The sequence below is a fragment of the Nerophis lumbriciformis genome, linkage group LG06 (assembly GCF_033978685.3).
Source record: "Nerophis lumbriciformis linkage group LG06, RoL_Nlum_v2.1, whole genome shotgun sequence".
Taxonomy (NCBI): domain Eukaryota; kingdom Metazoa; phylum Chordata; class Actinopteri; order Syngnathiformes; family Syngnathidae; genus Nerophis; species Nerophis lumbriciformis.
Window position 1 is genome coordinate 41620833 of NC_084553.2, and position 23445 is coordinate 41644277.

Here is a 23445-nt window from a genome sequence, read left to right on the forward strand (position 1 = left end):
GGCTGCTTTAAGATATACAAGTATATATGGGTTTTCGTCAGCGAAGGATTAGGGGTAATCCATACGGAAACCACCATCTTGTGTGTCATAACTTTGATTATTCGCCTGCGGCAGCTTATTCTCATGCGGCAGATTTCTAAATATTTTTTCGTACTTTTGCTTCAACAATGACGTCAACTTTGGGCAATTTGAAAGAGGACGTGAAAGTTTCCTATAGACAGACGTTAGATGGGGTTTGCAAAGCCTGGTATTTCCAGAAATTAAACGATATTGGCGATAAAGATCTGTTTGAGATGGGAAAAGGCAATTGGACTACCGATTTGGAATCTTACCCTGATATAAATTACCCGGACATTGTCAACTATTTGGTGAACAATGCAAGTACTTATACTCTGGATGAGCTCAAGGGCGACAAGTCACTTGAAGCGTACAATTACTTTGTGTGTGGTTGGGTACAGGAAATTAATCTGGCTACAAAGGAAGATAAATGTGCGCTCATTGCTCGTGATGTTACCCAGTCTGAGTGGGTAACATCATAAAGGTCTGCTCTTTTTCCTAATATTAATAAACAACAACTATGTAAGACTAATAAACACATTCAATCACATTATTAAATTACTTTATAACAGCCTTTATCATCGACAAGTACCGTATTTTTCAGAGTATAAGTCGCTCCGGAGTATTAGTCGCATCGGCCGAAAATGCATAATAAAGAAGGAAAAAAACATATATAAGTCGCACTGGAGTATAAGTCGCATTTTTTGGGGAAATTTATTTGATAAAACCCAACACCAAGAATAGACATTTGAAAGGCAATTTAAAATAAATAAAGAATAGTGAACAACAGGCTGAATAAGTGTACGTTATATGACGCATAAATAACCAACTGAGAACGTGCCTGTTATGTTAACGTAACATATTATGGTAAGAGTCATTCAAATAACTATAACATATAGAACATGCTATACATTTACCAAACAATCTGTCACTCCAAATCGCTAAATCCCATGAAATCTTATACGTCTAGTCTCTTACGTGAATGAGCGAAATAATATTATTTTATATTTTACGGTAATGTGTTAATAATTTCACACATAAGTCGCTACTGAGTATAAGTCGCACCCCCGGCCAAACTATGAAAAAAACTGCGACTCATAGTCCGAAAAATATGGTAAAACAACATAATTCAAAGCACATTACATGTTACAAAATGATCAGGGCAAACTTTGAGGTGTCGTTTTGATGGATCGGGAGTAAATGCAACTTGATTGTTTCTAGCCAGTCAAAGGGTTGCGCCTTTCTGTCGACAGCCGCTCGGTTTCTTTTGCCTGCTTTACAATAACCTTAGGAATATCATAGTACTTTGTGGTTCCTTGTCCTGAATTCGCATGGTTTCTACAACCCCACACGACGCACGTGTGACCCATTTTGCACAAAAATAACAATAGAGCCGTGTTTGGTTAAAAGTGTTTGCATACACGCTTTTCTTAGTTTTGACACACAAGATTCCAAGTTACGAGCTTGTTCGTGGAGCACACTGTGCTTGTAGGTTGAGGTACCACTGTATCAGGTTATTTTGTTGGTGGTGATTCCTTCCAGAAGACTAATTAAGTAAGCAGCACTTAAGCATGTGACTTCATTTTGTCATGTGCATCATGTTAGGGGAGTGATAACTTCCACATTTGTGAAGGTAATCAAGTATGTGACTGTCTGCCTGCTATTTAACAGTGCAACAGATGGCAAATAATTATAAAGGAAAGCCCTGAGAATAAATTACTCCTACACTTGCACAACTACTACACACATCTGTCCATAGAATGAATTACGCCTACACAAAGGTATGCACAACTTATATGACAACCCCAACACTCACATAACCACATAGAGAGAATTAGCTGAGCGTCTAAAATGGAGTGACAATAGTGTTGCATAGGCAAGAGTAAAAGACAGCATGAAAATGTGAATCACAACTAACCTATGAGCAGTTTCGCTATCTTTGCTTATGTTGACATTTAAAGAAAACAGTTATCGGATTCATTTTGCTGCATTAGCATGTCCTGGGTGATAAGATCATGAATAAACATCTCAACTATAAGTAGAAAGAAAAGTGCAAACAATGTCTGACATTTCTCAAGAGACGCCTGCGTGAAATGATTTGATATCTTCTATTTTTAATTCCCAGCACAGGACGTCTATTTTGAAAAAACAAACCAAAAAAAAAACACACATTGGTCCTTCAAAACTAAAAGGAAGATGTATTTTTAAAGAATATGCTGAAAAGCATTTTGAACATATTAAAGTGGTATTAGATTTATAGTGAGTCAGCAGAAAATTTATCCGGATGTCTGGACTAAGCAACAAAGAGTTCTTCATTTTCAGTTGTATACATTTAAGATGATTTACTTTGGGTTTTCAACAATTAACAGCCCTCTTTCATAACAAATAAAAAAGTTTTGCTCCTTATTTACTTTGTTCCCCACATCTTTCCTTTATGTAAATCTTAGTATGTGAAGTTAAATCTTAAGCCTTCTGACAACTTAAGATGAATAGCTCGTGGTCAGTCTCACACTTACACAGGGTTATGGGAAAACTCCAACACTATTATGGACTTCACACACTTCCCTTCTGACACCAAAAAAAAAATCTGAGATCTAAGAACTGTGTGGGACTATTTACACTCACCAAATCTTTACACTTGAACATTCTAATTAAGTTAAATAGAAATATAACATTTCTGCTTTTACAAACTTAATCATGCAATCTCAAATACTGGTAAACCCACAAAATGTGAATAAAAGCCAAATTCAATTGTGATAAAATATAGAAAGACAAAATAAGTATGTGTTGTATGTATCTTGATGTGATGTGGTTATATTCTGTGAGATGTTTAAGGTTGTATTTTTTTTCTCTAAATATGCACTAAACAAACAAATTCATGTTTATGGGGGCTTCGACACTAGTACTATTGTAATCATACTAGGTGTTGGGTGTGAACATACACCAAATCAAAGTGGTGTCTGGACTGTTCCAAGCAAAGTCTGGTGTAGTTAAGTTGGGGTTTGCAAGTCATCAAATGTCAATAATCGATGTATTTATTGCAAATACCGTACACAGATTGATAGAGATAGATAGTACTTTATTGATTCCTTCAGGGGAGTTCCCTCAGGAAAATTAAAAGTAATGCAGAGAGTTCTACAATTTGGTTGACTGCAACGAGCTACCTCACTGAGAGATCCGACAAGCTTCTTTATTATAGGGCACTGTTCCAGTTTTGCACACATTTCCATTAATTTAATAAATGTAATGGGAATTTCTTGTTAAAAATGCACTGTTTTTAAAAGTTGTAAGTGATAAACGCTTATATAGTGAAACGAAAAGAAATGTAAAACTCCTTTTCTCAGATAGACTGTATGCTGGAGTGCACTCTGCTTTTTGTTGGTGTACTGTAAATTGTTTAGAGACCTTATACGTCACAATGTAAATTCACAATGACCAAAAGTAGACAAGAATTGGAACGTGTGATTTGTTGTGACACATTATGTTTTGTTTGTATTTATTTATGAATCAATACAAACCAAACCATTTGGAATTGTGTTTGTCATTGTTACCTCAAAAAACTAACTGTGTAAAAAGAGCCAAATAAGGTGAACTGCACTTTTTTGGAATTTTGCCTATCATTCACAATCATTATGACAGACAAGAATACACATGTCAAAAAACGCTTGAAAGATGCGGGTAATGGGAGTCACCTTTGTAGCCGTCAAAGCCTTCCAGCAACATTTTGTATACACAGTGCAAATCTATCCAGTATATAATGTAGAAACAGACACGTTTATAACAATATGTCAGTCATTTCCGGGAATGATTTACTACGCGCATTGATTTCTGCTTTCATAGCAACGCACATCTGACTTCTGGTAACATATGTGTGTTCCTACTTCCGGAATCAAACATGAGTGTGTTTTCTAATCATGGCATACTTGGTAACAGAAATCTAAGACGACTATTTTGGGACAAATGAGGATTTACAACTTTATATTTTTGAAGTTAAATATACTGCTGCTAATAGAAGCGAGCCCGATAGAAGAGTGAGACGTTGGACCAGATTGAAACCGGGAGAGGGGGATGAAAGCGATTTTGACGCTTTAAATATGGAGCTTGGAGCCAAGCTATTTCAACATAAATGGATTGCTTACCCAAAATCAACAGGAAATGTCCCCGGCCAGCCGAACCATACAAATAACTGTCCATTGAGTGAGTCACTTTAAAATCGATCATGATACACGCAGCACTCTATGCGTGTCATTACAACTACAGTACATGTACTGTCTGGCTAGCATAGCTGTGTACAAACAAAACATGAAATGTGGGCTAACACTTTACAGATACCGGTACTGTAATATGATGGTTCATGTTTTTCATTCAGTACAAATTGGTGTCATATCGCAGTGTTGTGCATTACAAACTCAAACGTGTTTAGTGTTGTTGTAGAAGCTAGCTTGTCTCTTGCCGTAGTTAGCTTTTACGGCTAACACCGAAGCACGCCGATGTGTTACTATGATAGAAAAACAGTTCCTCAGTGTTTGCTCTTACATTAACAATGTTGCTACAGCTTGGTTATTATACGGGCTACGGAACGTAAATAAGCATTTTAAAGTGATTTAGAGGTAGAATTGATTGCTCCCATTAGCTGCTTTGTTAGCCACTTAGAACGAGCCGATTTATATATGTTATAAAGCGAAAAAAACAACTTTTGTCTTCTTGTCTCTCATAATAATTGTGAACGATAGGCAAAATTCCCCCAAAAAGTGCAGTTCTACTTTAAATAAAATTAATAGATAATGAACAAGAATGATTATATCTTGCAAGGAAATGCAACTCATAATGCAAATACTAAATTAAACTATAAATACTGTGTGGTTGTTCATGCATAGTTGAATTGAACCAAAAACCTGCACAAAAGCGAGAATATTTAAAGGCCTACTGAAACCCACTACTACCGACCACGCAGTCTGATAGTTCATATATCAATGATGAAATCTTAACATTGCAACACATGCCAATACGGCCGGGTTAGCTTACTAAAGTGCAATTTTAAATTTTGCGCGAAACCGTACCATGAGTACGCATGCAGTCAGGCACGTGCACACATAGGGCCCTATGGGTGCTTGAGCCCCTGCCCTTTTTGCCTCGTCTTAAAAAGTGCCCTCTGCCGGTGTGTGTGTTTTTTTCTTTTTCTTTTTTTTTTCTTTGAACAACATTAATAAATTCCTGTCAGGGATGTAAAAAAAAAAAACAGCGGTACATAAACTCCACGTTTTCTTGTAATACCGGGTTGTTTGAGCCTGCCGCTTCCGCCAGAGAGAGAGAGAGAGAGAGAGGGCGAGTGAGTGAGTAAGTGAGAGGAGAGAGAGCCAACTGCGGCGCTGAGGAGACGTCACGTGACAGTGGAGCAACTTGAACCTGTGAGTTATGGTCTAGTCGCCGTCCACTTATTCAGCATCTAATATGGGTAATATTTCAGAAAAACGCTGTATTATTCTATTATTCAATGTGTCAGCTTCTGTTTTTGCCGGACGTCGGAGCACGGCACATCAAATCCGCACAGAGCAGAGCGGATCGTGCGGGACAGGAAGTAGTGTACAAAATACAAAATAAAACACCGGGTTAATTTTCAAAATAAAATGCACTGTGTTTACGGCGGATCACATTTCTCTCACAGTAGAGGTTTAGATATAAAGTTTATAGTGACTTTGCTATTTCTGTGTGGGTTAACAAAATAATAATAATAATAACGATAATAAGAATAATGATAATGATGATGATAATAATAATAATAATAATAATAATAATAATAATAATCCATCCATCCATCCATCCATCTTCTTCCGCTTATCCGAGGTCGGGTCGCGGGGGCAGCAGCCTAAGCAGGGAAGACCAGACTTCCCTCTCCCCAGCCACTTCGTCCAGCTCCTCCCGGAGGATCCCGAGGCGTTCCCAGGCCAGCCGGGAGACATAGTCTTCCCAACGTGTCCTGGGTCTTCCCCGTGGCCTCCTACCGGTCGGACGTGCCCTAAACACCTCCCGAGGGAGGCGATCGGGTGGCATCCTGACCAGATGCCCGAACCACCTCATCTGGCTCCTCTCCATGTGGAGGAGCAGCGGCTTTACTTTGAGCTCCCCCCGGATGACAGAGCTTCTCACCCTATCTCTAAGGGAGAGACCCGCCACCCGGCGGAGGAAACTCATTTCGGCCGCTTGTACCCGTGATCTTGTCCTTTCGGTCATAACCCAAAGCTCATGACCATAGGTGAGGATGGGAACGTAGATCGACCAGTAAATTGAGAGCTTTGCCTTCCGGCTCAGCTCCTTCTTCACCACAACGGATCGATACAGCGTCCGCATTACTGAAGACGCCGCACCGATCCGCCTGTCGATCTCACGATCCACTCTTCCCTCACTCGTGAACAAGACTCCGAGGTACTTGAACTCCTCCACTTGGGGCAGGGTCTCCTCCCCAACCCGAAGATGGCATTCCACCCTTTTCCAGGCGAGAACCATGGACTCGGACTTGGAGGTGCTGATTCTCATCCCATTATTATCATTATTATTATTATTATTATTAATAATAATAATAATTTCAGCATTCTGGGGATATAAGATGTAGGTTATCTGTTAGGAATATTACCATCTGTATTTAAACTTGATTCATGTTGATTATGCCTGCAGCACAATGCCAAAAAAATAAAGGATACAGAAAAGGAAGGAGAAGGAGCGCCAGGAAGCAGCTAAGGGTAGCAGACCTCTTAATGCATGGCTAAAACCAAGTACTAGCCCCAGAATTGAAGAAAGACCACAGACCTCAGAAAGTGTCACACCTGAGAGAGAGGCAGAGACCTTAGAAGCAACACCTGAGAGAGAGGAGGTGGAGAGTGTAGAAGCAACACCTGAGAGAAAAGAGGCTTTAGATGCAACTCCTGACACAGAAGAAGCCATAGAAATCCCGGTAAATGTTGGGGAGGAAGAATCCACAGGAAGGGAGGCAGATGATACTACTGCAGAGGAAGCCATAGATGAGGGAGAAGTTGAAGGAGATACAAGTGATGTAGGAGAAGAGGTCTTATCAAATATTGCAGTATAGTATAGTTGTATAGTTAGCTTCCTATTAGCAAATTTAATTTTACATTAATTTCCATATTGTGTAAAGGACCAAAAAAAAATTTCCTGCCCTTTTCTGACTTTGAGCCCCTGCCCCTCTATAATCATGTGCACGTCCCTGCATGCAGTGTATGTCTTGTGTTTATTTACTGTTTTAGTCATTCCCAGCTGAATATCAGGTCCCACCCGCCTCTCACAGCATCTTCCCTATCTGAATCGCTCCCACTGCCCTCTAGTCCTTCACTCTCACTTTCCTCATCCACAAATCTTTCATCCTCGCTCAAATCAATGGGGAAATCGTTGCTTTCTCGGTCCGAATCGCTCTCGCTGCTGGTGACCATGATTGTAAACAATGTGCGGATGTGAGGAGCTCCACAACCTGTGACGTCACGCTACTCGTCTGCTACTTCCGGTACAGGCAAAGCTTTTTTATCAGCAACCAAAAGTTGCGAACTTTTTCGTCGATGTTCTCTACTAAATCCTTTCAGCAAAAATATGGCAATTTCGCGAAATGATCAAGTATGACACATAGAATGGAGCTGCTATCCCCGTTTGAATAAGAAAATCGCATTTCAGTAGGCTTTTAATGATAGCTTTAATGTGACACCTCCATCGGTCTTTGTCGAAAACATAACCACAGTTCTTGGCGGCAGTTTAAGATGTTTGGCCCCACACACGGAGTAGAGAAGGGGAATGTCTGTGACATTATAAAAATGATAGTCACGCAGCAACAAGGAGCATAGGCACAGAGGAGCTGCTTTGGAGCACATGGTGTCGTTTATGTGTGTGCTGATTTTATGTGGCGACATGTCGGGCCATGGGAGCCGCGTGAGGAATGGCTCTCAGTGCAGTACGGGCTGATGCGGCATAACAATAAGTTCACACACACACACACACATGCACAAAGACACTCACACCCTTAGGCTTTACCACGCGCACGCACACACGTGAGTGTATATACACATGTACACAAAATCATATGTAATTGAAACATAAACATAGTACAAGTAGCTCGTATACTCTCTCTGTCTACACAAATACGCACATACACACACACACACAGGGCAGTTACTTTAGGGAAGCAATAACAGGTTCTTCGGCCAGGTCTCATCTGTCACTTCTTATTGCACCACTGTTGTATGACCAATACACACACACACACATACACAATTCCTGCTGGACTCAGACAACTGACTAGAACCTGGTGCATATATACACCACTGTCCGAGCACATAGCAACAAAGCTTCCACACACTGAGGTATACCGGTACATGTGCGTATATACACACCCTCTACATCCAATACACCAACGGAATGGTTCTGTAACTTGTTATTACTCCCCTGGGATTACAAAGAGCTGTAACGATGCAGTTGCATTACTTCATTCCATGTGTCAGAGCGTGTTTGCAGCGTGCACCGCTAATGTGTGCTGGTGGTGGCGGCAGCTATTAGGATAAAGAATGATTTTATAGCACAAAAACGCTGCCAGTCACACATTACTCACTGTAACGACCTGCATGGTTAAGCACAGTGAACAGTTCAAGTATACAATATTAAACTCCTCATTTGTTATGAGAGAAGGGCGAGAGGTGCTTGTGTTGTGAGAACTAACGAGGAGAGAATGGCTACAGATACTGTAAGGAAGGACCAGAAAGCCTGTGTAAAAAAGCAATAATCAAGAATCTGCAGAAGCAGAGGTTGAAGCAGGAGACTTCTTCACTCATTTTCACCAATAGACCGGAAACAGTGGATGTATGCAATCACAGTGCCCCCTAATGGTGGCCAAACACCACTAAGAAATGTTGCACTTACCTCTAAATAGACTAATGTTCACAACTACAAACCAAGCACTGAACAAGAGGCATTTCAAATAGCTCATATAAATGTCCCTGAGCTCATTGTGTTTTAGCTACCAGTTGCCGTGGAAACTGCATACAAGAAGACAATATATCTTATCTCTTACACCCACAGCATTGTCTTTCAAACTACCGGTACAGTACCTATGTTGTTTATATGCGCCACTTAAGGACTGCAACGGGAGGGGTTGTCTTGCATATAAACCACTACATTTAACTATTTGGAAAACATTTCAGAAGAAAGGGCTGCACAATCCGCACTGCTGAAAAATACACTCACCCATCAATAATTGATGGTGGACATGTACTGTTGGGAGTCAGACACAGGAATAGTTTGAAGCAGCCAGTCACAAGTCTACCGCAAAAAAAAGGACCGAGCTGTCAGAAAGCAGCAAGATTAAAGTAATGGGTTGTGTCAAAGAGAGTGCAACGTATACACTGTATAACATTTATATATACATATATATGATTGTCCATGAGTTTATAAAGTGGTCTGGTACAGTTAACCAGTATTGTAGTCTGCCCACTCATTGTGTCCGGTGTCCAAATTGACATACAGTACTATCACTAAGGTATGCATTTTTGCATTTTCAGTAAATAGTCCCACTTTACACAATCCCTTTGTTACCGTTCTGGTTGCAGTGATACACTTCAGTGCTTTGGAAGCACACTTGCAAAAGTCGGAGCTAGACACATTGAAGTCTCTATTCAAACTAATATTAGGTTCATATCTCCAAATATTATTTTTTATCAGAACAGATTGAGATTTCTAGTGAAGATACTTTTACCATCCTATCATCAAGTGTTTGCTTCCAATAACAGACTATCATTCATAACGGCATCTCTTGATTATTATTGTTGACCGCATCTCTGGCAATCCAACCTCTGACATGCTCTTGACCTCGGCAGAAGCAGTAAAGTGGATGTTGTCCATTTACAGTATCCAAAATTCTAATAATATTGTATATATTTTTTCTTTCACATGTTTGTACCCTAATCTAGTTTTTTTCCAACTGGCAGCCAGGAATGACAATAGACCAGTTCATTTCAAAATACTTAAAACAGAGCACTGTCATATAGAGGATCTTTGAATAGCTTTTTAGCAGTAGGTCCTTAAAACAGCAGAGTGCTCCTGTTTAATAGACAGGGCTATTTTGTTCCTGAATTTGGCAACGCTGAAAAAATATACAAACAAAAATCGAATGTCCGCTGCAGAAGATGCTCGTGGTTTTATGGAGTATACCAAATAAGAATAATAATGAAGGGAGAATTTCCAGAATTTAGTTGAAATGTAATTCCCTAATCCCTTCCATTGGATTTAGTAAACAAATCAAAACTTGCATTAAATGTCTATTTTTAAATGTATTTTACATTTCAGATTTGCTATTGTGAAAGTCTGTGACAAGCAGTTTCTGGCTCTATTTTAATTGCTCCTATCTTTGTGATCTCCTCACACATTATATATCCTCACTCTTTAGTAATCTAAACAGCGTTGTTCTGTCCTCACCTCCCTCCGAACGCGATACAGTTCCCATCAGAAACTGGAAGAAGGGCATTTAATCAGCAGCTTTCCCTGCTGTCATAACCAAGTTCACCTCCCCCCAAACACACACTCATGCACATTTACTTTCCATGTCTCATCAAAAGATATTACACCCGCGCACATGTTCACTCTCAAGCTCCATGATAGTTAATCAATTACGCAAAAAAGTGGAAACAAATCGGCACTGCAACGACAAATTATCTCAACATGGTGAGAAACTGTTGTCCACATCTCTGTGAACTTCAGTTTGCACCACATTAACAAACTTATCTCTCAAATAATTACATATGTGTGGGTAATGTAACGTAACAACGAGATGAGAAAAACATGTGACTTATTCTTTCAGGTGCAGAGCTGCAGCTTCAACGCTGGAGCTTACGCCTGTTGTTCGTTTTGCCACTTTCATGTTTAATGGCGGTAATTCATCTGGCTGCTTTCATTTATGATGCATGCATGCAACTATTGTGTTGGACCAAGTAAAACACACACAAAGCCTTGCTGTGATTACAATGGCCTGCAGTCCTAAAATGTTTGAGGAGTCATGCATGCTCGTTGATGACGGTAAGAGATGAAATCCAGACAAAATGTGGTTTGAATTCTTGTGAAGAAATACACCAGGTTGTGCTGGGAATGAACACACACACACACACACACACACACACACACACACACACACACACACACACACACACACACACACACACACACACACACACACACACACACACACACACACACACACACAAACAAACAAACAAACAAACAAACAAACAAACAAACAAACAAACAAACAAACAAACAAACAAACAAATAATCACCGATACTGAGACTGAGACAATCTTGCACATTTGTTAGCATATGATCCAAGCACAGCAGTGGATGCTAAACACAATAAACGGTTGCTTATATCGCTCTGTATGCCTTTGTGGACCTGTGTCATGCCACCACGTGTACACAAGGGAGCTGAACAAACCAATGTGTTTGAGTGGAATCGGCCCACCTTTGCAATCAGGTCGAGTAGTTGTCTGCAAGACTGCGGTAGCCTCGATGTCATTTCCTGTGCGAGGTCAGGCACTTCCTGTTGTAGGTACAATTCCAGCATGGATGCCAGCTGAGATAGGCCTTGTTTCTTCTGCTCAGACATGGAGGTCAGGTCTGTGTCGGTGAGAACAAATCTGTTTTTAATGGCGGCAGCATGCTGGCTCAGACTTTTTGTGAGGTTTCCAACAGAGACTTACGTGATTCGTGTTCATCTAAAGTGTAGAGCTCCTCACTGCAACTCTTTACTGGCGTTAACTACAGTGCATAAGAATTACAGTTAGTAACTGCTTAATTTTGCAGCATCAAAACATCCCAATCATTATTGCACCAATGAGGCCTTTTTTAAACAGATGAGCGATTTCCATCTTCTGTTGTAGTGCAAACATGACTGCTATAAAGCTTTCCACACAGCTGAGATGCTCAAACAAACAAATAAAATGAGTTATCCATCGGTTTGATTCAAAGTCCATTAAAACATTAAAATCATCAGCAAAATCCATATTCAGTAAATGATGAAGATTACCAAGGCAAAGATGATTCTCGCAGTCAGCCGGACGGAGTTTGTAGGAACTCTGGGAAGGAGACTTTGCAGACATTTGCACTCCCTCTTATGGTCAGACCATGCTTGTTTCTACAAGAGAGAGGCATGTCAACAAACATAACACAAAAAACGCATAACGTGTGGTACTCATGCATTGCGTTTTATTACAAAACCCAAAACCAGTGAAGTTGGCACATTGTGTAATTCGTTAAAAAAAATGAATACAATGATTTTCAAATCCTTTTCCACTTACTGTATATTCAATTGAATAAACTGCAAAGACAAGATATTTAATGTTCGAACTGAGAAACTTTTTTTTTTTGGCAAATAATCAATAACTTAGAATTTATTGGCAGCAACACATTGCAAAAAAGTTGGCACAGGGGCATTTGTATTACTGTGTTACATGGCCTTTCCTTTTAACAACACTCAGTAAACGTTTGGGAAATGAGGAGACCTATTTTTGAAGCTTTTCAGGTGGAATTCTTTCCCATTCTTGCTTGATTTACAGCTTAAGTTGTTCAACAGTCCGGGGTCTCCGTTGAGGTATTTTACACTTCATAATGGCCACACATTTTCAATGGGAGACAGGTCTGGACTACAGCCAGGCCAGTCTAGTACCCACACTCTTTTACTATGAAGCCACGCTGTTGTAATATGTGGCTTAGCATTGTCTTGCTGAAATAAGCAGGTATAACATTGCTTGGATGGCAACATATGTTGCTCCAAAACCTGTATGTACCTTTCAGCATTAATGGTGCCTTCACAGATGTGTAAGTTACCCATGCCTTGGGCACTAATACACCCCCATACCATCACAGATGCTGGCTTTTGAACTGTGCGCCTATAACAATCCGGATGGTTCTTTTCCTCTTTGGTCCAAAGGACACAACGTCCACAGTTTCCAAAAACAATTTGAAATGTGGACTCGTCAGACCACAGAACACTTTTACACTTTGCATCAGTCCATTTTAGATTAGCTTGGGCCCAGCAAAACCGGCGGCGTTTCTCGGTGTTTCGCTTTGCATAGTAGAGTTTTAACTTGCACTTACAGATGTAGCGACGAAATGGAGTTACTGACAGTGGTTTTCTGAAGCGTTCCTGAGCCCACGTGGTGATATCCTTTACACACTGATGGCGGTTTTTGATGCAGTACCGCCTGAGGGATCGAAGGTCACGGGCATTGCTGCTTAGGTGCGGTGATTTCTCCAGATAATTTTAACGTTTTGATGATATTACGGACCGTAGATGGTAAAATTACTTGCAATAGCTCGTTGAGAAATGTTGTTTTCAAACTGTTCGACAATTTGCTCACGCATTTGTTCACAAAGTGGTGACCCTTGCCCCATCCTTATTTGTGAATGACTGAGCATTTCATGGAAGCTGCTTTTATACTTAATCATGGCACCCACCTGTTCCCAATTAGCCTGTTCCCCTGTGGGATGTTCCAAATAAGTGTTTGATGAGCATTCCTCAACTTTCTCAGTCTTTTTGCCACTTGTGCCAGCTTTTTTTTAAACATGTTGCAGGCATCAAATTCCAAATGAGCTAATATTTGCAAAAAATAAAGTTTTCCAGTTCGAATGTTAAGTATCTTGGCTTTGCAGTCTATTCAATTGAATATAGGTTGAAAAGGATTTGCAAATCATTGTATTTTGTTTTATTAACGATTTACACAACGTGCCAACTTCTCTGGTTTTGGATTTTGTACATACCTGGCAGGTGATGTTACAATAGCGAGCCATCTTGCACTGGGAGCACCTCAGAAAGGTCTTATTCCTGGACAGAAGAAACAGACATAGACATAACACAACGTATAGTGTTAATTGATAAGCCCAGTCAATTAAATAAAGAGAAATGGGAGCACTGAATATTCAACATGAACATTTACAATCGCCCCTCGCCACATCGCACTACAAATATTGCGTATTCACCACATCGCAGATATTTTTGGATATGTTTTTATTTTTTCAAAGCATATTCTACCATTTTTCAGTCCTAAATTAGGAATTTTCAAGCGTAAAATGGCTAATTAAACAAAAAATAACAATACTACAGTACTATTGGCCACCAAAGAAGACCAACAATCAGAGTGCACTGTTCAGTATCATTGCCACTGATTGGCTCAGCCAGGTGACTAAAGGGTAATATTTCATGTCTGTTGCGCTCTCATAATGTTGAAAAACATATTTACAAAGTAGTAAACATTTTTCTATGCTCAAGCAGTGAACAGATTTGATTTATAATTGATAATTCCTATTTGACGAAAATTCATATATCGGGGTTATGTCCGGAACAAATTAACAGCGATAAGAGACTGCACGACATACTATAAAATCCATTGTATTCCACGTAAACACCAATGTAGGCAAGAGCTGCTTTGAAAATATGGCTACAACAATTTTTCTACACACACACTTTTGTATGCTCTGTCAAGGAATATCCTAAAATCAACCCATCTTTATCCAGATTGCAAGACCTGTAAGATAACCCGTCCCCCATCATTCAGGTTTTTTTTTTTTACTTTAATGCTTATTTCATGAGCATTCTGCCTGGCTTCGAGGTGTGTTGCTGCCCTTTCCTCAATGCTTGTCAGTATGATAACAAGCTAGAGTACTGCAGTGTGTGTTCTCCCTGGAGCCAATTACAGTCACTAGGAAGAGCATAAACAGAACACACACATGGTCTGAGTCACACACAAACTCTCAGGGATAGTCGTTACTCGCATGTGTAGTTTGGCGTGTGGACAAACAGACACAGCGTCATGCCTATAGAATTCAGTACTGAGGAAACTCTGCATTCAAATGGCAACAAGTTATATACAGTGAAACCTCTATTTCCGAACCCCTCGCTGCACAAAAGTTTTGATTTACGAACCACAGACCGAATAAAAATATATATATATTTTTTGTACAAACCTTGTCTTCTTATACCAATATTTCCTTCAACCATTGTGTGCCTGCAGCACAGCCATTTTGTGCCCTGCTCACTCAGAAAGCACAGTGCTGCTCTTAGCTACTGTGCGACTTTGTTTGCTTTTTAAGTGTTTTTAGCCTTTTAAAAACATTTTTCTAGTTGTCCTAGCTTAATGTAAGTCAAAAGAAAGCAATTGGCAAGTGACGTGTGGTTTCAAACATTTAGGAAGTATCGACAGAGCTTTCGACATCGCCTACTCCCCTCACCCTCCCTTCCGCTGAACGCAACAATGATTAATCGACAAAGTAAAGTGGATTTAATTTTTCATTCCTAATCATTGTAGCAACCTGGCTGTTAATGTTAAGGAGTTTTGTGATTTCACACTGTGAATGCGCCACAGGGCTAATTAGTGTCAGTGCATGTGTGTCGGCAGGGCGGCTTTGTTATTAAATGGACAGCTGATCCATCACTTGTTATGTATGACCTCCTTGTTGTGATTGCTTGATATACAGTACTGTACCTTTACTAAAATATGGACTTTTGTCAAGGCTATAACCCATTATTTATAAGTCCATTGTTTCCTATGGAGAAATTTGCTTCAATGTATTAACTTTTCTATTCACGTACCCTGTTTGAAAATCAAGGTTCTATTTTAATTATGCTCCGTTCCAAGTTCCACGTTTTGAGAGACCCATCTTTGTTCTGGCTGCTCAGTACAATGGGCCCCATTCAGCAATACGTTCCTAACTTTTCCTCTTATCTTTCTTCCTAAGTGATTTCCTAAGAAGAGTCGTTTCAAATTCATGACGTGTTTTTAAATGTCCAAGTTGTTCCCACCTGCTGTTCTTAAGTTGCTGAATGCCAAATGGTTAGCGCGTGCGTGTCTATCATAATTTGCATATAAACATACCCTTATTTCCCCAATATGCATATGTAAACACCCTTAATTCCATAATTTGCATAGGTAAACGCCCTTAATTCCCCATATAAGGGCACAATTCCGGCGGAAAAGCCAAACATCAAACACACGGAAAAACAAAAAATTATTACAGAAGAGAAATTCGTATTATACCGCGGGGGAAATACAAAATGTCAAAACGTAAGTTTAAGAAAGGGGGGACTGCTCTCGGTAGCCTAACGCATTCAAATAAATATTCGTCACTTCTGGGAAATAGGTCTCCATGGTTGTGAAATATGCGCTCCCTCCCCAGGGCACGGTCGACGGCATCTTGCAGTAGCAGCAAAAGCATTGCCATTGTGTGAGTTGAGTCTTTTAAAGAGTCACCAATCACGAAATCAACGCCCGGTAATTGATGATTGTGTGTGTGTGTGTGTGTGTGTGTGTGTGTGTGTGTGTGTGTGTGTGTGTGTGTGTGTGTGTGTGTGTGTGTGTGTGTGTGTGTGCGTGCGTGCGTGTGCACGCACACGGTATTTTGAAATGTCTATATATTGCTCATTTTTCTATATGTCTGTCTGTCTGTCTTATCTACATCTCTCTCTCTCTATCTATCTATCTATCTATGTCTGTCCCTTCCATGGTTTCTCGTTGTCCGTTGTTGGGTTGAGGTTTTTTTTGCCCTGATGTGGATCTGAGCCGAGGATGTCGTTGTGGCTTGTGCACCCCTTTGAGACACTTGTGATTAAGATCTATATAAGTTAAGTTAAAGGCCAACTGAAATTACATTTTTTTTATTGAAACGGGGATAGCAGATCCATTCTATGTGTCATACTTGATAATTTCGCGATATTGCCATGTTTTTGCTTAAAGGATTTAGTAGAGCACATCGACGATAAAGTTTGCAACTTTTGGTCGCTGATAAAAAAAAAGCCTTGCCTGTACCGGAAGTAGCGTGACGTTACTAGTTGAAAGTCACCTCACATTTTCCCATTGTTTATACCAGCAGCGAGAGCGATTCGGACCGAGAAAGCGACAATTACCCCATTAATTTGAGTGAGGATGAAAGATTTGTGGATGAAAAACGTGAGAGTGAAGGACTAGAGTGCAGGATGTATCTTTTTTCGCTCTGACCGTACTTTAGGTACAAGGGCTCATTGGATACCACACTCTCTCCTTTTTCTATTGTGGATCACGGATTTGTATTTTAAACCACCTCAGATACTATATCCTCTTGAAAATGAGAGTCGAGAACGCAAAATGGACATTCACAGTGACTTTTATCTCCACGACAATACATCAGTGAAGCACTTTAGCTAACGTGATAGCATCGGGCTTAACTGCAGATAGAAACAAAATAAATAAACCCCTGACTGGAAGGATAGACAAAAAATCAACAATACTATTAAACCATGGACCTGTAACTACATGGTTAATGCTTTCTAGCCCGGCAAAGCTTAACAATGCTGTTGCTAACATTGAAGCTAACTTAGTTACGGACCTCGACAGAGCTATGCTAAAAACATTATCTCTCCACCTATGCCAGCTCTCATCTGCTCATCAACACCGAAGCTCACCTGCGTTCCAGCGATCGACGGAGCGACGAAGGACTTCACCCGATCATCGATGCGGTCGGCGGCTAGCGCCGGATAGTGCGTCTGCTATCCAAGTCAAAGTCCTCCTGGTTGTGTTGCTGTAGCCAGACGCTAATACACCGATCGCACCTACAGGTTTGTTCTTTGCAATCTCCATTGTTCATTAAACAAATTGCAAAAGATTCACCAACACAGATGTCCAGAATACTGTGGAATTTAGCGATGAAAAAAGACGATTTAAGCTGGCGACCGACCTATTCCAAAATGTCTGATTCAACTATTGACGTCACGTGCATACGTCATCATACATAGACGTTTTCAACCGGAAGTTTCTCGGGAAATTTAAAATTGCACTTTATAAGTTAACCCGGCCGTATTGGCATGTGTTGCAATGTTAAGATTTCATCATTGATATATGAACGATCAGACTGCGTGGTCGGTAGTAGTGGGTTTCAGTAGGCCTTTAAAGTACCAATGATTGTCACACACACACCAGGTGTGGCGAAATTATTCAAGTAAACTGTGATGTAACTAGATGAGCTCGCCCCGTGGATATGCCCACAACTTTACAGAGGATAGCTTTGTGGAAAGGATGGCTTCACTACACATCTAAAGCCATCTGCCAGCTATACAAGTGAGAGCTGGTTTGATCGTTTTGCCTTAGCTAGAAAAAGCTAAAATAGCATGACAGTCTTTTTATGTGACTGATATACAGTATTAGCACTGTAACATAATGTTACATTGTTAGATGTGATGAATGACATCTTTTAGGTTAGACAAGTGCAGTTACAGAGTGTAAATGCAAATAAAGTGCGAAATAGCACATCTTGGAGCCACACACTGTCAGAGACTGGTGTGGATAAACACAGCTCATTAGCAGTAAAAGTACAGACACACAAAACAGTGTGTTCCCAGTAGGATTACTTAAAGCACTTTTACACGATCTAAATACCAGCATAAGTGCTAGATTTTGGCCAACAATATTGTGGGACCTCTGAGACTTATTTAAAATTGTTAAAAAATAGTGGGAACAGCAACAAAAGAGAGTACAAATAATTATCTTATTATTAAATATAGTTGTGGTATAAAAGTTAAAATATTTTCTCTATAATTATAAAGGTTTTTGATGGCCAATAATGTTTGCTTACAGTTAAATTGCATATGTATGAAGGAAATGTAGCCTCAGGCTTATCATATCATAGACTGTACAGGTCATACAATATTATAAGATTCTTAAAGGGTAAAGCAGTGCTATATTTTGAAAATATACTTGGATGTCAACATTAGCCATAGAACTTCAGTGTTTCCTATGTGGGCCTATCAGTGTGGGACACAACTCAAATGCTGTATTTGGCTAAAAGCCCCTGAAGTCCATACTACAATGATCCAAACCAGCCCTGTTTTTGAGTGTAATTTATGGGAGACATATTTGTCCTGGCTGCTTGGTAAAATATGTTTAAATTAAAAGGTCTTGTCTTCTGCAAAATTGACTTTTAACAATGTGCCAACAGTAATATTTGTTCATAGAGCCTGTTTGTGAGCACCAAACGTGAGAAAAATCTATCATCATGTCATTCCAAATGTATCAGGGCTATCTGAGAAACTCAGAATATTTTTTAAACAACACAACATCCCGGTAGCCTTCAAACCAGGCAACACCGAGACACAGAGACTAGTGCATCCTAAAGACCGGACACCCCACACCCACAAAAATAATCTTGTGTAAGCTATTCAGTGTAATGATGGATGCACTGATTTATATATTGGAGAAACAAAACAACCACTAAGCCGACGCATGGCACAGCATAGACGGGCAAACTCTTCAGGCCAAGACTCAGCTGTCTACCTGCACCTCAGGGAGAAACAGTACTCCTATAAGAACAAAAATGTACTGATTCTGGACAGGGAGGACGGATGGTACGAAAGAGGAGTGAGGGAAGTCATCTATGTCAAGGCTGAAAAACCATCACTGAACGGAGGAAGTGGTCTGCAACACCACCTGTCTCCCACATACAACACTGTCCTTTCAACCATTCCTAAGACTCTGCAATTTACCCTCCAACAAATAACAGGAGTTAGAAACATTATGGTCACAGAATGTGACCAGAATGCAATTTGTTTACAACTGACTGGAATGCTTACGTGGGGGGTTCCGACTATTTTGAACTGGTAGTAATTGATCCACAGCTATCGTTCTGCCACCTCAATGCTAACGAGGGGTAATTACACTTCAACGACTGTTGTTGGCTTTGACAGTAGTATTGCTCGTTTGCATCAAAACAGTTGTTTTTCTCACTACGATAGGGCGAAACCACCCTTGCCCAGGCACACCCTCCTGGTTTTTGGAGTATAAATATTTGGGGTTTTGGCACCAGCCGCTAGACTAGATCTGACGAATCTAAGTCTATGAGCACGAACTGATGAAGCCTACTCGGATGAGAGGCGAAACGTCTTCTAAGACAAACCAAACAGTCCAGTTGTGATCGATTTAATGCCCTGAGATGACAATGACCTGAATGAATGAGAACATTCATAGACATCATCTCTCTCACTTTTGCTACACTTTTGAGAGAAGATACCCTAAAACAACGGCTTTTAAAAAGGTCCTGGTGTCATGACATCAGGAAGAAAAAACTTCCATCCTGATGGACATGATACGACCCGACCCGCAGCCAACTAGATGTTCCCGCCCCGTGTATATGCCCACTACTTTACAGAGGACAGCTTTGTGAAAAAGCAGGCTTCACTACACATCTAAAGCCATCTGCCAGCTATACAAGTGGGAGCTGTTGGTTTGATCGTTTTGCTTTAGCTAGAAAAAGCTAAACTAGCGTGAAAGTCTTTTTATGTGACTGATATACAGTATTAGCACTGTAACATAATGTTACATTGTTAAATGTGATGTATAACATACATTAGGTTGAACAAGTGCAGTTACAGTGTGTAAATGCAAATAAAGTGTGAAATAGCACATCTTGGAGCCACACACTGTCAGAGACTGGTGTGGATAAACACAGCTCATTAGCAGTAAAAGTACAGACACACAAAACAGTGCGTTCCCAGTAGGATTACTAAAAGCACTTTTACACGATCTAAATACCAGCATAAGTGCTAGATTTTGGCCAACACACTTCCAATACAATATTGTGGGACCTCTGAGACTTATTTAAAATTGTTGAAAAATAGTTGGAACAGCAACAAAATTCAGTACAAATTATTATCGTATTATTAAATATGATAGGCTCCAGCGACCCCCGCGACCCCGAAAAGGGACAAGCGGTAGAAAATGGATGGATGGATGGAGTTATGGTATAAAAATGTAAGAATGTTACTTAAAATATTTTCTCTATAATTATAAAGGTTTTTGATGGCCAATAATGTTTGCTTACAGTTAAATTGCATATGTATGAAGGAAATTTAGCCTCAGGCTTATCTTATAATAGGCCGTATAGAACCTATACGGTCTATGATATAATATAGCATATTGTATGACCTATGATATAGGTCATACAATATTATAATATTCTTAAAAGGTAAAGCAGTGCTATAATATGAAAACCTTCTTGGATGTCAACATTAGCCATAGAAATTCAGCGTTTCCTATGTGGGCCTATCAGGGTGGGACACAACTCAAATGCCGTATTTGGCTCAAGGCCCCTGAAGTCCATACAAAAAAAGATCCAAAACAGCCCTATTTTTTGAGTGTTATTTATCACGGTCTCCTCCATCCATCCCTCCTGTCCTCCCCTTTCTCATCTTAAATTTATAGCTCTATGCTGGGGCAAAGGTTTGTGAAAACATGGCTATTCCTGGTGGTGCAGGAACACGAAAAGCCACCCATGGCGAGGCACAAGGCAATAACAACAGATAGGACAGTGCCAGACCAAAACACAGCCGCGATCTGCTTAGCTTCAGCAGAACCACTGAGTGAGCTTAAGTCAGACACTTTGGAGTTTGGTCACATTACAAGCAGACTATGGCAGGTAGTCCAACCATCTTGAAAGTAAACTCAAACAGGAAGACTGATGCTGACCACGAACCCACTTTGTGTTCTTCTAAAATGGGAAATGTTGCCTCTCAAGGTGATTAAACACTTGAGGAGTTCTGCTGACACCACAATGTGGGAAAAAAACACTTACGGAATAATGGATTGAAAAATACACTACAGCCAACTCTCCTCCTCAGAGAATTGTCTGACCCAAACGACAGTCATGTTGCACAGAGGTAAACGTGCTATATCAGCAGGAATCGACATGCCAGTGAAAACCAAAGCCAAGGAGGTGTCACGCGACAGACATTTAATGAGAAGAAAAATCAATTACTCTCCGGTGTTAAACATGATTAAAGAGACATAAAGGTGTAACCTAGCAACCATGCCAGAATCTAGTAATATGTAACAAACCAACACTTTATTTTATGTTATTTTGTAAATCCATATTTTTGAAAAATAGGCAGTAACTACCATCTACTCATTAGATTAGCATGTGTATCTAATATGCCGTTCAGTGTGTGTTTTTTAAATATAGTACTGTATATTAAGTGTACAGTGGTGACTCACAACTGCACCACAGCAACTGTTGTTATGGAGACAGCTTCTAGGCACCCACTCTACATTACACATACACTATGGACTATTTGTGAGCTATTATTTACATCACAAAAGGTTGTCAGCAGGACTTATGGAGTAAATACAAATGGATCTCTGCAGAGAAGAAATGTAAATTGTTATGAAAAGAGGCTTTGTTTACATGTGAGGTCATCATCGAATGAGAAATTTCCACATGACTTTCCTTCATATAATTTTCAAGATGATGTTCAGCAAAGACTAGCCAAGGTGATGATCATGATCGTTAAACCCAAGAGTGCTAATGCTAGATATCTAGCCGCAAATGGCTAGCTGAAACGCCTCGGTCCCTTGGAGCAATTTTGGCGTTTAACCAGGCGTGCCCAAAGTGAATTGGGCACACAAATCGTCTCACCGAGTTGTTCTGTTTGTACCACCAAAGGGTGGCTTCCCAAATGTAATACATACTCATACTTAGGGCTTGGCGATATGGCTGAAAACTGTATCACAATGCAAGTGTCTTATATCGGTCTATATCGATAATTATTGTTTTTTTTATTAACTATCTTATCATTAGAAAAATATATTAAATGTAAACATTTGTATTTAAAATGTAACCTTCCTCTGATTCTAATCCCCTCAGCTATCAAGGCAGAAAGGTAAGGAAACGTCAACACAACCATGGAAAACACTCAATCAATGTAAACTCAATTCTAAAAACGCATTGATGCAGCCCTTTGAGACACTTGTGATTTAGGGCTATATAAATAAACATTGATTGATTGATTGATTGATTGAACACTTAACAATAACCTCTTAAAATTACGATGCAATAATAAAGAATACGTAAGAAATTCTTAATAAAGTGTAACAAAATACCGGTAGTACAAAGTGTGAAAATGTAAACACAAAGAAACCTGAGAACTATTTTCTGCAGGTTTATTGTCGACTGTGCTCAGGGGTGAGTGCGGCTAAGGTTATTATTGATTACGACTGCATTGGTCTGACTACGGCCTGTTTTTTAAAAATCGAAAAACTGCCATACTGTCGAGGTGACTTTTCCTGTTTTATCAACAATTTTTTTGCTCTTTGCGGCACTCATTTTTAGTTTTTCTTCCCAGTTCATGAAAAGAATCAACACCAAGACAACAGGATGGCACAACCAAAGTTGATACTGTTGCCTAATTTGGCTTTTCGCGTGTCACTCAGTTACCAGATAGTGCCTTTGTACATGCAACCAACCTTGTTTAGCAACTTCCGGTTTCTTCTAACGACGAAAAAAACAACTATATCGAACGTTTTATTGAACACATTTTTTATTGATATCAATTACGTG

At 39.9% G+C, this 23445-nt stretch overlaps 1 protein-coding gene across 4 annotated transcripts in view; it reads right to left on the reverse strand.

Annotated features, from left to right (window-relative positions):
* The window catches only part of smyd3 (SET and MYND domain containing 3), a 136998-nt gene that overhangs the window by 89782 nt on the left and 23771 nt on the right, over positions 1 to 23445 (reverse strand). For all 4 annotated transcript variants that reach the window (XM_061964362.2, XM_061964361.2, XM_072913374.1 and 1 more), the window contains exons 2-5: positions 13855 to 13918; positions 12122 to 12229; positions 11796 to 11853; positions 11558 to 11712 (exon numbers count right to left, since the gene is read on the reverse strand). In XM_061964362.2, coding sequence (XP_061820346.2) covers positions 11558 to 11712; positions 11796 to 11853; positions 12122 to 12229; positions 13855 to 13918 — 385 coding nt within the window. The remainder of the gene's footprint in view (positions 1 to 11557; positions 11713 to 11795; positions 11854 to 12121; positions 12230 to 13854; positions 13919 to 23445) is intronic.